The 18,332-nt window shown below is 39.6% G+C and overlaps 1 protein-coding gene across 1 annotated transcript in view; it reads right to left on the reverse strand.

Moving 5' to 3' along the window:
- Positions 1-18,332, reverse strand: part of htt (huntingtin) — a 395,162-nt gene that overhangs the window by 168,538 nt on the left and 208,292 nt on the right. The window contains exon 15 of the mRNA XM_067768365.1: positions 13,776-14,505. Coding sequence (XP_067624466.1) covers positions 13,776-14,505 — 730 coding nt within the window. The remainder of the gene's footprint in view (positions 1-13,775; positions 14,506-18,332) is intronic.

Consider the following 18,332-nt stretch of genomic DNA (forward strand, 5'->3'; position numbering starts at 1 on the left):
CACGGTGGGCTTCAATCTTTCGCACAATACACTTGAAAGGACCTTATATGCGATATTAAGAAGGCTGATTCCACGATAGTTGGTGCATTTTGCAGTATCCCCCTTCTTGTGGACTGGGCAAAGAACACTTAGATTCCAACCGTCGGCATGCTTTCGTCCGCCCATATTTTGCTAAGAAGCTGCTGCATGCGCCTTACCAACTCCTCGCCGCCGAACTTGAAAAGCTCCGCAGGCAATCCATCAGCGCCCACGGCCTTGTTGTTTTTCAATCTGGTTATTGCTATTCTAACTTCGTCATAATCGGGCGGGGGGACATATATTCCATCATCATCGATTGCGGGATCGGGTTCTTCATCTCTGCGCGGTGAATTGCTGCCTCCATTTAGGAGAGCAGAGAAGTGTTCCCTCCATAATCTAAGCACTCTCTGGACATCAGTTACAAGGTCGCCGTTTTCATTCCTACAGGAGTTTGCCCCGGTCTTAAAACCTTCCGTCTGTCGCCGTATTTTTTGGTAGAATTTTCGGGCGTTATTCCTGGTGGCTAGCAGCTCAAGCTCCTCGCACTCACGCCTTTCTGCTTCTGCTTTTTTCTTCCTGAAAAGGCGTCTCGCTTCCCTTTTCAACTCACGATAGCGTTCACACACTCCTCTTGTCGCGCTCGCTTTTAACGTAGCCCTGTAGGCAGCGTCTTTTCTTTCGGTTGCAACGCGGCATTCTTCATCATACCAGTTGTTTTTTCGTGGCCTCCGGTAACCAATTTTTTCCTCGGCGGCAGTATGAAGTGCTTTGGAGATATGCTCCCACTGCTCCTGTATTCCTTCAGGATGAGTTGTGCCCTCAGAGAGCAGGTGTGAGAGTCGAGTTGCGAAATCATTGGCAGTCTGTTGTGATTGAAGCTTTTCGACGTCTTGCTTTCCTTGTGTTTTTTGTTCCTTGTTTTTAGCCGCGTTGAGGCGGGTGCGTATTTTGGCTGCAACGAGATAATGGTCCGAATCGATGTTAGGTCCTCGGATCGTTCGCACATCTAAAACACTGGAGGCATGCCGTCCGTCTATCACAACGTGATCGATCTGATTGCGAGTATTTCGATCAGGAGACAGCCATGTAGCTTGATGTATCTTTTTATGCATGAACCTCGTGCTTGATATGACCATGTTTCGAGCACCGGCAAAGTCAATCAGCCTCAGTCCGTTAGGAGAAGTTTCATTGTGTAGGCTGAACTTTCCGACTGTAGGGCCAAAAACACCTTCTTTGCCCACCCTGGCGTTAAAGTCGCCAAGCACGACTTTTATATCATGACGGGGGCAGCGCTCGTATTTGTTCATAAAAAGTGTCTTTCACCTCATCGTCTTTCTCCTCTGTCGGCGCATGGGCGCAGATGAATGATATATTAAAAAATTTTGCTTTTATTCGAATAGCGGCGAGACGCTCGTCCACAGGCGTGAACGCCAGCACTTGGCGACAAAGTCTCTCTCCCACCACGAATCCGACGCCGAAACTGCGCTTATTCGCATGGCCACTCCAATATATGTCACAATTTTTGATCTTCTTTCTTCCTTGCTTCGTCCAACGCATTTCTTGGATGGCGGTGATGTCAGATTTTGCTTTGACGAGGACATCAACCAGCCGGGCATCTGCACCAATCCCATTCAGGGAGCGGACGTTCCAGGTGCATGCCCTCAATTCATTGTCCTTCAAACGTTTGCCATGGTCGTCATCAATAGAGAGTGTATTTATCCGAGGCTTGTTGTTATATTTCATTGGAGTATGGTTTTACGTGGCGGGTCCCAAGCCCAGCGCACAACCCGCTCATTGTAAGAGGAAATGGGGAGAAATTCTTTTTTTTTAAACGGGCGGTGCCACGTGTTATGTAGAAAAGTAATTTATCTGAAATCAGCTCACGCTGAGTATATAATGTTCGGTTACACCCGAACTTAGACACTTTTACTTGTTTTAATTTAATTAGCCCAACGCAAGCCAACATAGAATAAGCAAATATGTATGTGAGGTGGTAGAAATCCTACGTTGCTGTGCTGCGACTCTAAAAAAACAGAAAGGCAACAACGAAAGGCATGGAACTCAATACTATTTTAAATACTAGCCAACAACCAATGTAAAAAAAGCACCATTATGAAAACATAAGTTCCAAATTGTATCTACAATTTCTTACACTACTAAGATTTTGAACGCAGCTGTACATATGTAAGCTCAATTTCAAAATGCTATCAATAATAAAGCTGTCATCTTCAGCGTTTGCTCAAATATTTCCATATCCCTAACTTCAAAGTAAGCGCAAAAAACTTCAGGCATTAAAACAACCAGCTTTCAAACTTACGTTTATTTTCTTTTTTCCACATTTTTTAGTTTGTTTTGCAAATATCTTTGAAATCTTATTGAACTCATCGTTAAATCTCTTATGCCAATACACTATCTGCTAAGCTCTTAAACTGAACATTTCAAGTTAAAAAACTTTAGTACAACAACCAAGTCAAGGCTACATCCTAGTACTTATACATAGGTGAAATAATATTCCATTGTATGTTGTTCACTTAAAACTTCCAACCTTTTGTTGTCTTTAAGTTCCGTTCTCACGAAGCTTTTCGCAGTCATTACCGCTGTATTGTGGGACTGAGTAAATTGTTGAGCATACATTTATGAATGTTGAAGAGGTAAATATGAAAAATATTGAAGTGGGACTTGTTCAGATTATTATTTTCGTTTTATTTATTTATATATGATGTTAGCGAATGGTTGGGAAATACAGACACCGTTACTGCAAGGTGAGCTAGTCGCTTTCTTGTTGGATAAGCTGACACCAATAGTCACACCAAAGAAATTCAACTCGTTTCCACCTGTACCTTCCAACGGAGTGGGAGGCGCCGTCTTGCTCTACTTTCAAGGCGGGTTCCGATAAAAAAAAAACACTTTCTTAGCCACATCAGCATCTTTCATTCGCATAACATGGCCTAACTGGCGTAGTCGTTGTGTTTTATTTCGCTGTACTATGTTGATGCCTGCATAGAGATCAAACAACTCTTCATTAAATCTTCGTCGCCAATGCGTAGAGGTCCGTAAATATTTCGAAAAACTTTTCTCTCGAATACTCCCCGACCCGCCTTATCTCACGGTCAAGGTCCATGTTTCTGCGCCATACAGCAGGACGTAACAGTAAGTGTAGATTTTCGTTTGCCGTGAGAGGTCTTTACTTTTCTATTACCAACGTAGTCCAAAATCAAATTTTCCAACTTTCATATAGTGATTCTTCGCCGGATTTCAAAGCTGATGTTGTTGCTTGTGTAATAAAGCAGGACGTAACAGTAAGTGTAGATTTTCGTTTGCCGTGAGAGGTCTTTACTTTTCTATTACCAACGTAGTCCAAAATCAAATTTTCCAACTTTCATATAGTGATTCTTCGCCGGATTTCAAAGCTGATGTTGTTGCTTGTGTAATAAATACTCTTTCTCTAACAACTCACGCAATTTCTTAGTCGGTAAAAAGTCTACATTCGTAGGCCAAACTGAAAATCCATAACCCAAGGGTGCATTTCGTAAAGCTCATTCTGGAGTACTTCGAATTCCGTCGTGTTTATTTTCAGAAAGGGCGCAAAAGTTGATACGCAAGATATTGAAAGTTCTTTCCCTCATTTGTTAAATTTAGTTTGGTTTCGGCGCCTTGGCATCGTCAGTGCCTTTTTGCTCCCTTTGTTTTGAGTTGCTTTCATATTTGTCTGCAAATTTTAGTGCAAAAATTGGAAATCTTGCAATATTTTTGAGCAATGTCCGATAGAGAAAATTGCAGCAGATATTAAGAGATTTTGCGTCATCCCTTGTCAAACTTATTTGAAGATAAACAAATTTCGGCGTTGCGCCATCATCAGTATCATTTTTCTTTTTTAATTAAGTGGTAATCATGCCAGAAGTATGGCAACGAATTAGGAGCTTAGTAGAAACCACACTCTGAGGACGTACCCAGAATTGGTCGCAAGGACAGAGGAGACTTGTGAAAACTTGGGAAAAGCCGTTCTCGAGGGCCAAACTTTGACGGCTTACTAATAAATAAGTAGCTGTTGTGAAATTATTCCAACACACATTTAAGCAATTGACAAGATTTTCTATTCGTAGTATGTGCTATTTCAATAAAATTTTATATTGGAAACAATGGACACAATTTTAAACTTAAAACTTTACAACAAATATGACATTCATGTGGTTTGCCGAATTATATAATCCAATATAAGATATATCTATATATATATATTAAGGACCACATTTTGCGTAGCAACATTACACTGTGCAACACAGATAATGCGATTTTCACGGCGTTTTGCACGCCTAAAAGTATGCAGCATGCGCATAAGTGCAACACAAACACACTCAATTCCGCCAGACTCGCATTGATTTCATATTGAACTTGGAAGTTTATTCACTATTTCTTTGTTAGTTTTTCATGGCGCACAAAAAAATGCATAACTGCATACTTCCTGACATACACAAAGAACGATGACTGCTACCTTCTGATTTACTTAAAAGTGCACAGAATGGAGCGCATAGTAGAAACCGCACCTTTTGTGATGATACTTTCAAACGTGCATACGATGAACTGTACTTACATTTCATATATGTGTTTACACATGAGGTTGTATTCACACCCAACAGTAAATTGAGTAAAGATCTTTATTTTATAAAAAGATTACAAATATAATGAGGGTGGAGTCGCTAAAGAAATGAATAAGCTCTTAGCAGCTGCTCTCATGTTTTTATGGACAAATGTAAGAAGATAGCTATCAGAAGCATATTCAGTTCAAAATGTAATCCTCAACGAAATGATTTGAAAACATAGATAAAGACATTTTTATCAATTTATACTTTGCTGTCCATGTGCCCGAACTTTTCTGGAAAGACCCGACATCAAGTTTTGTTTTTAGCGAAACCATTCGCCATAGTTTTTGTACTTCCGTAACAGTTTTTTGTTGATTTTCTTATTCTTAAAAGTTTTGCTTTCATCAGCGCCCAATATCGCTCGATTGACCGCAACTCTGGCACGTTGGGTGCATTCAAGTTTTTCTTAACATAACTTATATTGTTATCTGTGAACCCCTTTTGGGTGACACGTGCGTAATATTCTTGAGCCAAGTCCGCTCAATATATAGTTGTATCATTATAAGGACGTAGGAATGGAAAAGACCTTTTTGAGGAAACTCTTGCACGTAAATTGCGGCGTAAATTGTTCTCATCGTAAGGAACAGCGTCGATTTATGCCCTCATTCACAAATAGCTTGCCAAGTCAGTACGTTTCTGCCAAACTTTCCTGTTAGGATGTTTTTTTCTGAGTCAGCAATGTCCTCTCCATGCTGTTAACAGTAGAGCTGTGTATCTGGAAAATGGTCTCAGGTCCAATCTCAAGTAGGCTTTGTCGTCCATAATCATACAAAAATTATTTTTTGCTAATTGGGTCTCAAAGAGTTTACGTGCAAAGGCTCCTGTGAGTTTCGCCAACTTTCTGTAAGTAACATTGGGATGATTCGTCCAAAGTTACAATATTTTTTTTACATGGATCTCTCTTTCGTATTCATTTGGTCTTGACTTCAGAACTAATATATTTTTAAAAATGTTATGAAAGCATATTGTGTCATTACTAAAGAACGTATAGCGAATTCTGAATTTACAGAAGTTTCTGTACCAGTACATCTATATTGGGTCCCAGGGCATATGGGAATAGATGGGAATGAAAAAGCGGATGAGCTAGCTAAAAAGGGCGCATCCCTTGAAGCTTGCTCCGTAGAGGTCCCAATTAGACTGGGCGAGATTAAGCGAAGGCGAGAGGTGCACATGATCGACCAAGCGGGAAAGGCGTGGATTCAAGCGCGGGGCTGTAAAGTGTCGAAGATTATGTGTAGGTCTTACAACCTTAGACTAACAAAGTTGCTTCTATCATTAAAAAGAGAGGACTAAAGACTCATGACGGGCATTCTGACTGGACACTGCCTTCTGGCATCACATGCCTTTAAATTAGGCTTGGTTTGGAGGAGGAAACGATCGAGCACGTTCTGTGCTCGTGCCCTGCACTTTCCAGGCTAAGACTCCAGCTATTAGGAGTGATACAGCTGTCAGATCTAGAAGCATCAAGTGGCTTAAATCCTAGGAAGCTTCTAGTATTTGCCAAGAGGACGGAGTTATTTTATAACATAGGTCCTGGTTTTTGATTTGGTTGGTTTTTCAGTTTGGTTGTTAAAACAAACTTCTGGTAACACTACGGACTCAATCAGTCTATGTGAGGACCTCATGGACCGGCCAGTTCAACCTAACTTAACCTGTACCAGTCAAAAAGTAAATTTAAGCCTTATCTAATAGCTGGAAGACCAGCTCTGAGTTGAACTGGCTGACGCAGGATGTGCAAATCTCCAATGTTCCTTTATTCACTGGGTATTTAAATGCATTTATACACACCTACCGATATTTGTATATATATATATTTCCCATCTCAAAGATCAGTGTTGACTTTTGAATATACCCATGAAATTTCTATTGCAGTTCAACTGATGTTTTGAAAGTATCCTCTTATAATTTTTTCCAAAACAAATCTTTGTGAGTGGAAGTGTAAATATGTATGTATTTTGTGTGTGTGATATACGAATGCATATGTATTTATGTGTATTTGAGCGCACCTTCGCATTCAAAACAGCTGAAGCATTAACCCATTGTCGGCCGAGCACTTTTGCGCTTTTCACCTTTGCTTGGCGGCTCCTTGTTGTTTGTTTTTTTTTTTTTTCTTCTTTCCTTTTAAAGTGGAACCCTTTTAATTTCTTTGCTTGCTTGATTCTTTATTTTTCAATTTTGGAGTCTCGCTCGTTTTGAACGTTGCACACAAATGTGCCGTAAATGTTTTTGATTTATTTTGCGGAAACCTGGTAGTACAACACAAAAGCAATGAGAAGAGACGAAAAAACGAAGAAAATTGCAATCTTGCACAAAAGAATTTCTCATATTCTTCTACGTTTAATCCTTTGACAATTTCAATGGATAGAGAAGTTTTTTTATTTTTTTTTTATGTTTTCTTTTTATGTGTTTTTTTTTTTTTTGTTGCAAGTGTTGCTTTAACCTTGTTATTTATTTTGGCAGTTTCATTAGTGTCTGCTATTGAGGGAAGGTAGTTGGTGTAGTAAGCTGTTCGTTAGTTCCCTGCAGTCAAACCAACTAGTTGTATACTAGAAGAATACTAGTTTGCCAAAAATTCCAACTAGTATGAGTTCTGTCTTTTTTCCATATTAGCAACTGGTATTTGTAACACGGCGATGTCCTACGAAATATCAATTGCCAGCCCCTGCATCAGCATCATACCAATTGACAAACTAGTCATTATATACACCAACATCATACCAGATGACATACTAGTCAGCATAACCATCAGATTCATACCAATTAACATACTAGTCAGCCTTTGCGCCAGCATTATACCAGATGGCATACTAGTTATTATCTACGCCCATATCATACCAATTGACATACTAATCAGTGTATTCAACATCAACATACCAGTTGGCATACTACTCAGTCTATGCATCATTGCAATAACAGTTGACATACTAGTCAATATTTGCATCAGCATCCTACTATTTAATATACTAGTCTCAATTGGGTTGAAAAATTACTTGAAAATTGATAAATTAGCTCAAATTTATGTTATTCATTATATTTCACATACTTAAAAGGTATGTATATATATACATATGTATATAACTTTAAAATTTATCAGTTCAATACATTATACTTTGGAATAAATTTGAATAAAAATACGTACATATACATATATGAAAAATAAAAAGTAACGGAATAACACACGAATGTGACGCAATCTCAATATGCAGGGCTAAGTTTATGGGTTCACCATGGCCAGAACATTCCCCACGAGAACTGCTAGGGTTCATCATGGAAGTCGGATGGGATGAGGTGCTGACCAATGGTCGCAGTGCAATCCTCAATAAATTATCTATCTATCTAACGGAGAAGGAAAGAACCAGTAGTGGTTGACTGTGTCAAAACACGCCAAGCTGCACTAGCGCCGTCCTGTTATGAGTGTTAATGGAGTTCAGAATGGTGGTAGTGATATGCACTTTACGGAAGTCATGCTTATGGCTGGATAACCGAACAATTTCATTTAATTGAGAGAATCATAACGGCTTTAAACGTTTTCGTTACTGACTAAAGTGATAATATCGGTAGATACTGGCTGGATTTCCGGCCTTTCTCTGTTATTCTGGAAAGGCATAGAGAAAAGAAAAAATGTCCTAGGCTACTGATGCCCTCATGGCCAAGGTGTTTTGGCATCGGTATAGGTCTTCCGTCTGGGACTATTGATATGGAGGCTTGGCCTTTTCAATAACTTCTTTAACCTCTGTTGAGGTAACGGTGAGGGTTGACTCGTCATGCTTGTGTTTATGTGCCCGTTGATTTGGACGAATCTAGCATTGTCAACTGAAGTATGCATTGCAAATTGGCTACAGAAAGCACTCGCGCATTTCCTCGAGTCGACAGACGAAATTCTAGTCAAATGAATTATTTAAATACTAACTAGTATTAATAGCACCACAAAATTATAGTCAATGAACCATTCTAAAACTGACCAGTATGATGAACGCCACAAAATTATAGTCAATGAACTAGAATGTTTGCTGACTACTTTGGCTTTTGACTGCAGGGTTATGTTTGCGGGCAAGGCATTTATTAATGGACAAAGTCAGGCCCTTATACCTGGCTGTCTTATTTTATTAAACTCACATATTATACCCGATATGAAGAACATTTCTGATTGGCACCTTTTAGTTATGAGAGGCATGGTATCTGTAAGTATTTTTCTACTGACCTTAACCATAAATAGTTTTCAGTCTTCTATGCAGAATATGGACGATCGAGCCAATGCCTGCCGATATGAAGTCCCGTGTTCTATGACCAACCCATAAGAAAGGGAAATGTGCAAGCCGCTGTTTATCAGTATACAGACAAGCGATTAATTCTCTACTTGTCTCGTTCACCTGCAAGCTGGATGCAATCTTCTATCCAACGATGCTATCGATAATTGGACGCATATATTTCACTAGCTGCAGAGGATGCTGGAGCGCAACGGGCGTATAGTTTTCAATATCATGACACGAATAAGAAAGATAAACGGCTTATTGGAAAGGAGAAGAGTTAGAATGAAACGCGGTGTCGCAAGATGGGATGCGTACGATACTAGTCAAATCAGATCCGTCAATCCTAACCTAATCAGCTCTTACCTTTAAGGCCATTAGCTTTCTTATATGAACGTAAATAAAACACAAGATTATTAATCTTTGTCAGACTGTTGAAACACCGTGCCCAAAAAATCTGAGTCATCTTGCCTGCATCCTTGGACATCGGCAGAGAATGTAATAAATCGACTTCTTTTCTTCCTTATCCCGGCAGCTTCTGAAAAATGAGTTTGCTGATATGCGCCTTCGGCTAATCATCGGGATAATAGAACAGTGGCCTGTGATGATGCCCGTAACTACTCTTACTTCAGATTTGTTTAGTTTAAGCTCGATTTTCCTCAGGAGGTAACCATGTGGTAGTCGTGCGGAGCTGTCCACATTGTTTCTTTCTATTTCGAAACATTTTCTGGCTATTGCAACAGGAAATTCATTCCCTTCCAGGAACCTAACAAAAGGAGATATTGAGGTATACTATATCCGGCTTCATCAAGTTAGATTCTGCAGCCCTCAATCCTGTCAATAAAGATGGTTATAGTGGTCTCTGAGCTTGTACTAACCTGTGGGAGTTAAGCTGCTCCCTACACGGCATAGAGCTTCACCTAAAAATACTCCAAGAGTCGGATATGCTTCGAGTACATACCTGCCTCATTGATACCTCGAAGGATACTGCTAAATACTCGGTGCCGGACGGTGGGTTAGTTTTTACGTAGTCCTCTTTTCATGTCATCTCTATATCCTTTCGTTTCCGTAGGCGGCTGATTTCTACATTTTCCCAGTATAAGGCCCTTTATGAGGGGAAAAAGGCAGAGGCAACAAGTGAAAGGTGACGTGGAAACCCAGTTTTTGTTACTTCCAAACCTCCAGCTAATTGCACATTTCATCTAGCGACGTACGATAGTATTGCGCCATTTCCTGTGTTGTGCGCACTATGCATGATATACGACGACAGTCCCCAGTTCCTCCTGCAGACTCTTTGCAAGTTTAATAATTGGCTAGAGCTTTCTTTGTTCACTTCAAGATAACATCGAGACTATCAACCGCGGTTTTTTTTTTTTAATTCAAATGCCTACTTATCTACATGGTATTCGTATTCGACTTTTTTGAATCTGCTCTTGAGGATATTCGATTTCGAATCGAACACAGATTCTCGCGGTTTTTCGCATCTCTTAGCAGTAGGGCGTTGTTTTAAATTAATTGCGGTATTTACAATAGCAGTAAGAACCACAGGAAAGAGTGAGAATTTTAACATTAGTGTGATTCAAAGGACCGATCATTGCTGTGTTGTTGCTGTTTTTGTTGTAACGATAATGACACTACCCGAAGGCCTTGGGGAGTGTTACCGATGTTGATGGTCCATTGCCGGATGGAGATCCGGTACGTTCCGGTACCAACCCCGACCAACTCGGGAATGATTTGGTATGACCACTTGCGACCTTCTAGGCCATACCGCCCTCCCACCCCTTACTCCATGAGGATTTCGGGGTCGTCAGAGCCTCGGCTGTTGATGAAACAGGACTCGCCACTGATAAGTGACGTTGAAAATTGGGTTTGGCGAAGCTATATATTGCGATGGCAACCCCTTGAAAGGGTTGCGCTACACAACCCCTTTTAAATATATTTGGCATTTTAATCGCCTCTTACGACAGGAATACCTACCGCGGGAATAATTATCTATTTAATAAATTAATTTTAATTTCTTCTTTATTATTAACAAGTAAAGAAGGCTAAGTTCGGGTGTAACCGAACATTACATACACAGCTGCGAGCTTTGGAGACAAAATAAGGGAAAATCACCATGTAGGAAAATGAACTTAGGGTAACCCTGAAATGTGTTTGTATGACATGTGTCTCAAATGGAAGGTATTAAAGAGTATTTCAAAAGGGAGTGGGCCACAGTTCTATAGGTGGACGCCATTTCGAGATATCGCCATAAAGGTGGACCAGGGGTGACTCTAGAATGTGTTTTTACGATATGGGAATCAAGTGAAAGGTGTTAATGAGTATTTTAAAAGGGAGTGGGCCTTAGTTCTATAGGTGGACGCCTTTTCGAGATATCACCATAAAGGTGGGCCAGGGGTGACTCTAGAATGTGTTTGTGCGATATGGGTATCAAATTAAAGGTATTAAAGAGGGTTTTAAAAGGAAGTGGCCCTTAGTTGTATATGTTAAGGCGTTTTCCAGATATCGACCAAAATTTGGACCAGGGTGACCCAGAACATCATCTGTCGGGTACCGCTAATTTATTTATATATGTAATACCACGAACAGTATTCCTGCCAAGATTCCAATGACTTTTGATTTCGCTCTGCAGAACTTTTTCATTTTATTCTACTTAATATGGAAGGTGTCACACCCATTTTTCAAAGTCTTTTCTAAAGTTATATTTTGCGTCAATAAACCAACCAAATTACAATGTTTCATCCCTTTTTTCATATTTGGTACAGAATTATGGCATTTTTTTTTTTCATTTTTCGTACTTTTCGATATCGAAAAAGTGGGCATGGTCATAGTCGGATTTCGGCCATTTTTTACATCAATATAAAGTGAGTTCAGTTAAATACGTGAACTAAGTTTAGTAAAGATATATCGATGTTTGCTCAAGTTATCGTGTTAAGGGCCGAGCGGAAGGACAGACGGCCGACTGTGTATAAAAGCTGGGCGTTACTTCGACCGATTTTCACAGAAAACAGTTATCTTCATAGAATCTATGCCCCTACCAAATTTCACAAGAATTGGTTAATTTTTGTTCGACTTATGGCATTAAAAGTATCCTAGAAAAATTAAATGAAAAAGGGGGGAGTTACGCCCATTTTGAAATTTTCTTTTATCTTTGTATTCTGTTGCACCATATCATTACTGGAGTTGAATGTTGACACAATTTACTTATATACTGTAAAGATATTCAATTTTTTGTTATAATTTGACTTAAAAAAATTTTTTTTAAAAAGTGGGCGTGTTAGTCATCCGGTTTTGCTAATTTTTATTTAGCACACATATAGGAATAGGGGCAACGCTCTTCCCAAATTTTATCATGATATCTTCAACGGCTTGCAAAACTTTCAAATTACCTTCTTTCAAAAGGGAGCGGTGCCACGCCCTTGTCCAAAATTTTACTAATTTTATATTCTACGTCATAAGGTCAACCACCTACCAAGCTTCATCGCTTTATCCGTCTTTGGTAATGAATTATCGCACTTTTTGGGTTTTTCGTTATTTTCGATATCGAAAAAGTGGGCGTGGTTATAGTCCGATTTCGTTCATTTTAAATAGCGATCTGTGATGAGTGCCTAGGGATCTACATACCAAATTTCATCAAGATACCTCAAAATTTACTCAAGTTACGGACGGACGGATGGACGTACGGACATGGCTAAATAAATTTCTTTTTTCGGCCAGATCATTTTGATATATAGAAGTCTATATCTATCTCGATTAGTTAATGCAGTTACGGATTACCGTTATGCGAACAAAGTTAATATACTCTGTGAGCTCTGCTCAGCTGAGTATAAACAGAGGTGCAGCTCCTTTTCATTTTTGATTTCCAACAATTATAGAAGGATTTTCATGAAATAATTTAATAACATGACAAAAGATTGCCTCTATGATATTAGTTTCTTACTTAATTGAAATCAATTTTATAAATGTTATTATTATTATATCAATTAAAACATAGTGGAAAAATTTGAAATTTTGCAGCTGATGGATAATGGATATCCGAAGGTTCAATTTCAAAGTATCATAATGACCGTCCTCCTTTTAGTGATTTAAAATGTTTGAGGAGCATATTTTGATATTGTAGACAACACTCGTATATCCATAACAAATCGCTATGGACTCGCAAAAAATTCACTTTTCATTAGTACTAGCAGTATCATAAAAGCGCATGTTTATTAAACTTTTCACAGTCTTTTAAAACCCCTACCAGCTGCCACCGAATCACAGGAAGCATGAATATCATCCAAATCGACAAAAAACAACATTTTTATGTATAAAGGATTTACAGACATGCATCGCATACTTCTTTCCGCATATCCAACATCATTTGCCCCGACAAAGGCATACAAAAAATAGTTACTCTAGCTTCATTTTTTTTTTTGAATTTTTCTAGTTTTTAAAATGCTGCATACTACATGTTGCATATTGATTATTTGTTACTGCATTTAGCACAGCACTAAGCCTAGCATAAGCCCCAAATGAATGCCAGCAAACACTCTGACTAATGAAAAGACTTAAGCTACTCGCTACTATAATAACAGATTTACGTTTTTGCTCGCGTTCTCCTACGATTCTTAAATTAAAAAAATTTATTATTTTCGCAAGAGTTGTACTGCTTTAAAGTCGACAGAGAGATGTGCGGGTCGATGCTTTTATCAAACGTTTTCAGCAGTACCTTATGGGTCAAAATATGTAGGTTGAGTCCGCGTTAATTGGTGCGGTTTTCGGGATCGCATAAAACTTGATACATGACTTCAGATTTGATATATCAAATTACAGGACTAAAGACAATTTTGAAGTATATACGAAGTTATAGTGAATAGCGCCCACTTACCTCCGTTAAGAAGAGTTGCAGCAATGCCAAGAAATTCTTGCTATCCGCCAACACATATTTGCTATAATTTTTAAAGCACGATTCAAGTAGATAAAATTCACGCCAACTACGTACATTTAAGTGTCCATCACACATAGCACGACAAATCAAAGCATACACTGCACTGGGATCTTGTAGCAGGGTTGACTCCAAAGTGCAACAACCTCGTTTCCGCTCCAACGCATCTTCGCTACGAGCATCTGTTTGTCTACCAAATCTGCCTCCCTCCAAATGCTGGGCGCTACGTTCACGTAACAATAACAAAGCAACAACACCATGCAAATCATTCGCATCTATAAACTTCTCCAACATGCCCAACACAACTTCCTTCTGCGTATCCAATTCACGACTATTCGCCAACAATGCTTCGGCAGCTGCAGTTGCAGTAGCGGTATCCTCGACTGCATGACGTCTTTGTTGTACGGGTGAACGTGTGACGGGACTTTGAAAGGGTGCACGATAATCACCGAATGTTGTGAGCGCTGTTGTGCTTCCGCCCATATGTGGGAGAAAAAAGATTTCATAGGCGAGTGATTTGAGTGCAATTACTGCACAATCAAGTACCGCATTGTTGGCCAGCAAATTGTTGGTGATACTGATAATTTTTGGTATGGTAATAAGTTTGCGATCACTTTTGTTTGTCAGCTGTATGAGGAACTTTATCATGGGGGGAATAATGAGTGGACCATTTCTGGAAGGAAAGAAAATAATTGTTTTAAGCGAAACGTATAAACATTTCTTAGATAAGGTACTTATTTTACAAATGAGAAAAAAAAAGATAAACAATTCTGATGATTCGTTTCCGCCTCGAACTCCTACTTCCCACATCTGCTATCACTGACCTAGCCTAAGTTAAAGGCATATGACGCCAGTAGGTAGTGTCCAGTCAGAATACCGGTCATATACCTACAGTCGTCTCTTTAATTATAGGAATAACTTCATAAGTTTGAGGTTGTAGGACCTGCACATGATATTCGACGCATTTCATTCCCGCGCTTGGATTCATGTCTTCTCTACTTGGTCGATCATGAGCAACTGTCGCAGATACGGACTCAGGTAGTCCTTTCGTTCTGTAATTGATGACGCTATACTACTATTGTCATATGGTAACTATTTTACTTTGTGTTTAAATAAAAATATTTTCAAATAAGGCTTCAAGAAATCGATACTAATGATATATTTTTTTGTTTCAGGCAAAAATCCATACAATAGGAATTTGCCGTAGAGAATTTATACGAAGAGGCTTATCCTCGAGGAGCATCTTCATTGTTTCTGCCAGACAGGCAGTCTTACGTGATTTTCAGTCCAACAAAACTACTTCTAAGCTACTAGATGAATTCATTGAAGTTCTAAATGATATGGGAGCCACAAACGAAGTTTTGATAGGATAGATTCGTGGCCATTAGGGACATGAAGGTGTTGAACAGGCAGACTACCTAGCTAAACAGAGAGCTTAAGCAGCATTCTTCTGTGGACTCACAAAGGCACACATTAAGAAAACCGTAAGTAACACGGAAACAAAGCAGTTAGACGGCATTGGATTACATGCCACGACAAAGGCCGACCAAATTGTTTATACTCACAGAAACGGGGGATAATGTAGGCTGTCAATGCTTGGCATAACGGGAGCTCTGAAAAGAACCCCGACGGCTGTACTCTATGCCATTATGCACATTCCACCAGTAGAACTGGTGGCGATAAGCTTATCGTTAACAACTGCAACGGGACTCAGTGCATCGAGGCAACTTGTCAGAGAAGTATAGCATCATCAAATATTAGATGGACAGATTCTCTACCTGTTTCTTCGATGGATCTCATGCAGCCACGACAGAGGTGGAATATTGAAGCAAGGGAGCTCAAATGTCAGGCGACACGATACACGTATACATCAGTTCCAAAGTAACGGGAGGAGTAGGGTCTGTGGTTAACTGAGCTGATCCGGGGATAACCATATCCTACTAGCTGTCAGACCACTGTAGTGTTTTTCAGGTGGAAATAGTAGCCGTAACCAAAGCAGCAGAAACACTGGAAGAAAATAGCTTAAGGCGCATCTGCGCGACATTTTTTATATTGACAGCCCAGCAGCAATAAAGGCAATAATATTGCATAGCACAACGCCTAAAAGTGTATTAGAGTATAACTAATCCCTGGAAAGAAGCGGGGTAGGGCGAAGCGTTTATCTATATTGAGTCCCAGGACATATGGGATAATGGGAAAGGAAATGAAAACCCATAGACGTTACAATCAGATTGGGCGAGTTTAAAAGAAGGCACGAATTGCATATGATAGCGGGGCTGTACAGTTACAAAGATCATGTGTAGGTTTTACAAACTTAGACTAAAAAAGTTATTTTTATCAATCAAAAGAAAAGACCGTAGGCTCATGACAGGTATTCTGACTGGAAACTGCATTCTGGCGTCACATGCTTTTAAATTAGGCCTAGTCTGTGATAAGAAATGTAGGAAGTGCGGGTAGGATGTGGAAAGGACCGAGCACGTTTTGTTCTCGGGCCCTGCGCTTGCAAGGCTAAGACTCCAGCTATAAGTAGTGATATAGCTATCAGGTCTAGAAGCATGAAGTGGCATAGATCCTAGAAAGCTTCTAGGATTTACCAAGAGGACGGTGTGTGAAATCGGTTACAGAAAATTAGGCCTAGTACTGGCGTAAGTGATTTTTGATACAGCATTCATATTTGGCAAAGAAATGTCACCTGAGCGAGCTCACTAAACCTTCGAGGAAATTTTTTGTGGGTAAACAACTATAAATTAAGTCAATTTGGTTTGCTTTAACATTCGCTTCCTCTTCATGACTCTTCGTTTTATGCTTTCTGTTCATTTTCTTTTCCCATTGCAACCACCTCCAACTATATTTCGCTCCGCTTTTGCACTCGCACTGCCAGCCTCATTACGACTCCCACTCCTAATTGCACTACTACTACCCCATCTCTTCCCGATACCACTCCAACTCTCTCTCCCATTCTAAGTCCCATCCTCGTTCCTCTCGCACCCCCACTCCTACTTGCAATCCCTTTTGTACTCGCACTTCTACCTCCTCTCCCACTTTAACTGCCTCTACCTGTTACACACTTACATCAATTAATATATAATGTCTGCTTCAGCTATAGCATACTTATCCAGCCTTGTTCTAGAAAGAAAGTTCCTATTTTCAGTTATTGTAAATCTTGTAATTTTATGCCTTCCTTATTCAAATGCAAACTTATACCTTTATGAATTTACTTTTGAAAGAATTGTGACGTGACCATTTTAGTCCCTAAACTGAAACTATGCTATTTTCTTTGTGTTCTTATAATTTTATTTGAATCTCACATCCTCCCAATCGTTCAATGGAAGCAATTAATATTCTATCACTCTATTGTGCATTTAATTCCCACTTGGACCAAATCGATTTCCCTTAAGCTTTTAAATTTATTGATATATTTCACGCCGGTATTCAATGCATGAATTAAAAATATTTTTGGTACTAGAAATTTCCATATTCAATACTTTAATTAGTCAAAATACAGAAACAAACATATACACACACAATAGCTCTCAAAACAAACGCCTTTAAAGCCAAGGAGAGAAACCGTCTAAAATTGTTTTCCGGTTTAGCGTAGCAGAAAGTTTTTCTAAGCGGAATCGCCCCCAGGCAGTGATGTGGCTTGCACTTCAAATGTATTTCTGCTATGAAAAACTTCTCATGTGCCCTGTAAATGCTGTTCGAAGTCGGCGTAAAACATTTAAGTCGTGTTCCGCCAATTGGTAGGAAGAATTAAAAGGAGCCAGACGCAAATTGGAAGAGAAGCTCGACCTAAACTCCCATCGGAGGTAATCGCGTCTTGTTTTTGTTTTATTTTTATACTCAGCTGAGCAGAGCTCACAGAGTATATTAATTTTGTTCGCATAATGGTACACCGTAACGGTATATACTAATCGAGATAGATATAGACTTCTATATATCAAAATGATCTGGGTGAAAAAAGAAATTCATTTAGCCATGTCCGTCCGTCCGCCCGTCTGTACATAAACACGATAACTTGAGTAAATGTTGAGGTATCTTAATGAAATTCGGTATGTAAGTTCCTGGGCACTCATCTCAGACCGCTATTTGAAATGATTTTTCGATATCCAAAATTTCGAAAAACCGAAAAAGTGCGATAACACTGTTGAACAAATTCAGGTTAGCATAAGTTAGGTCGATTCTGAGAATGCGCGGTGAAAATAGAGGCTAAATTATAAGACCCGAATAGCGGGGTTGTGTAGCGCAATATATAGCTTCTCCAACCCAATTTTCAACCTCACCTTCGAGCGGCGAATCCCGTTTCACTAACAGACGAGGCTCTGGCGACCCCAAGCTCCTCATGGAACTTGGGGGTGGGGAGGGAGGGATGGCTTGAAGGTTTAATGTGGCCATATAAATCGTTCCCGAGATGGTCGGGCCAGCACCTTAATGGTGCTGTGTTACCGGAGCGTATCGGATCTGTATCCGACAAAGGACCATCACATCGATAACACTCCC

The sequence above is a fragment of the Eurosta solidaginis genome, chromosome 1, assembly GCF_040869045.1.
Source record: "Eurosta solidaginis isolate ZX-2024a chromosome 1, ASM4086904v1, whole genome shotgun sequence".
NCBI classification, from domain to species: domain Eukaryota; kingdom Metazoa; phylum Arthropoda; class Insecta; order Diptera; family Tephritidae; genus Eurosta; species Eurosta solidaginis.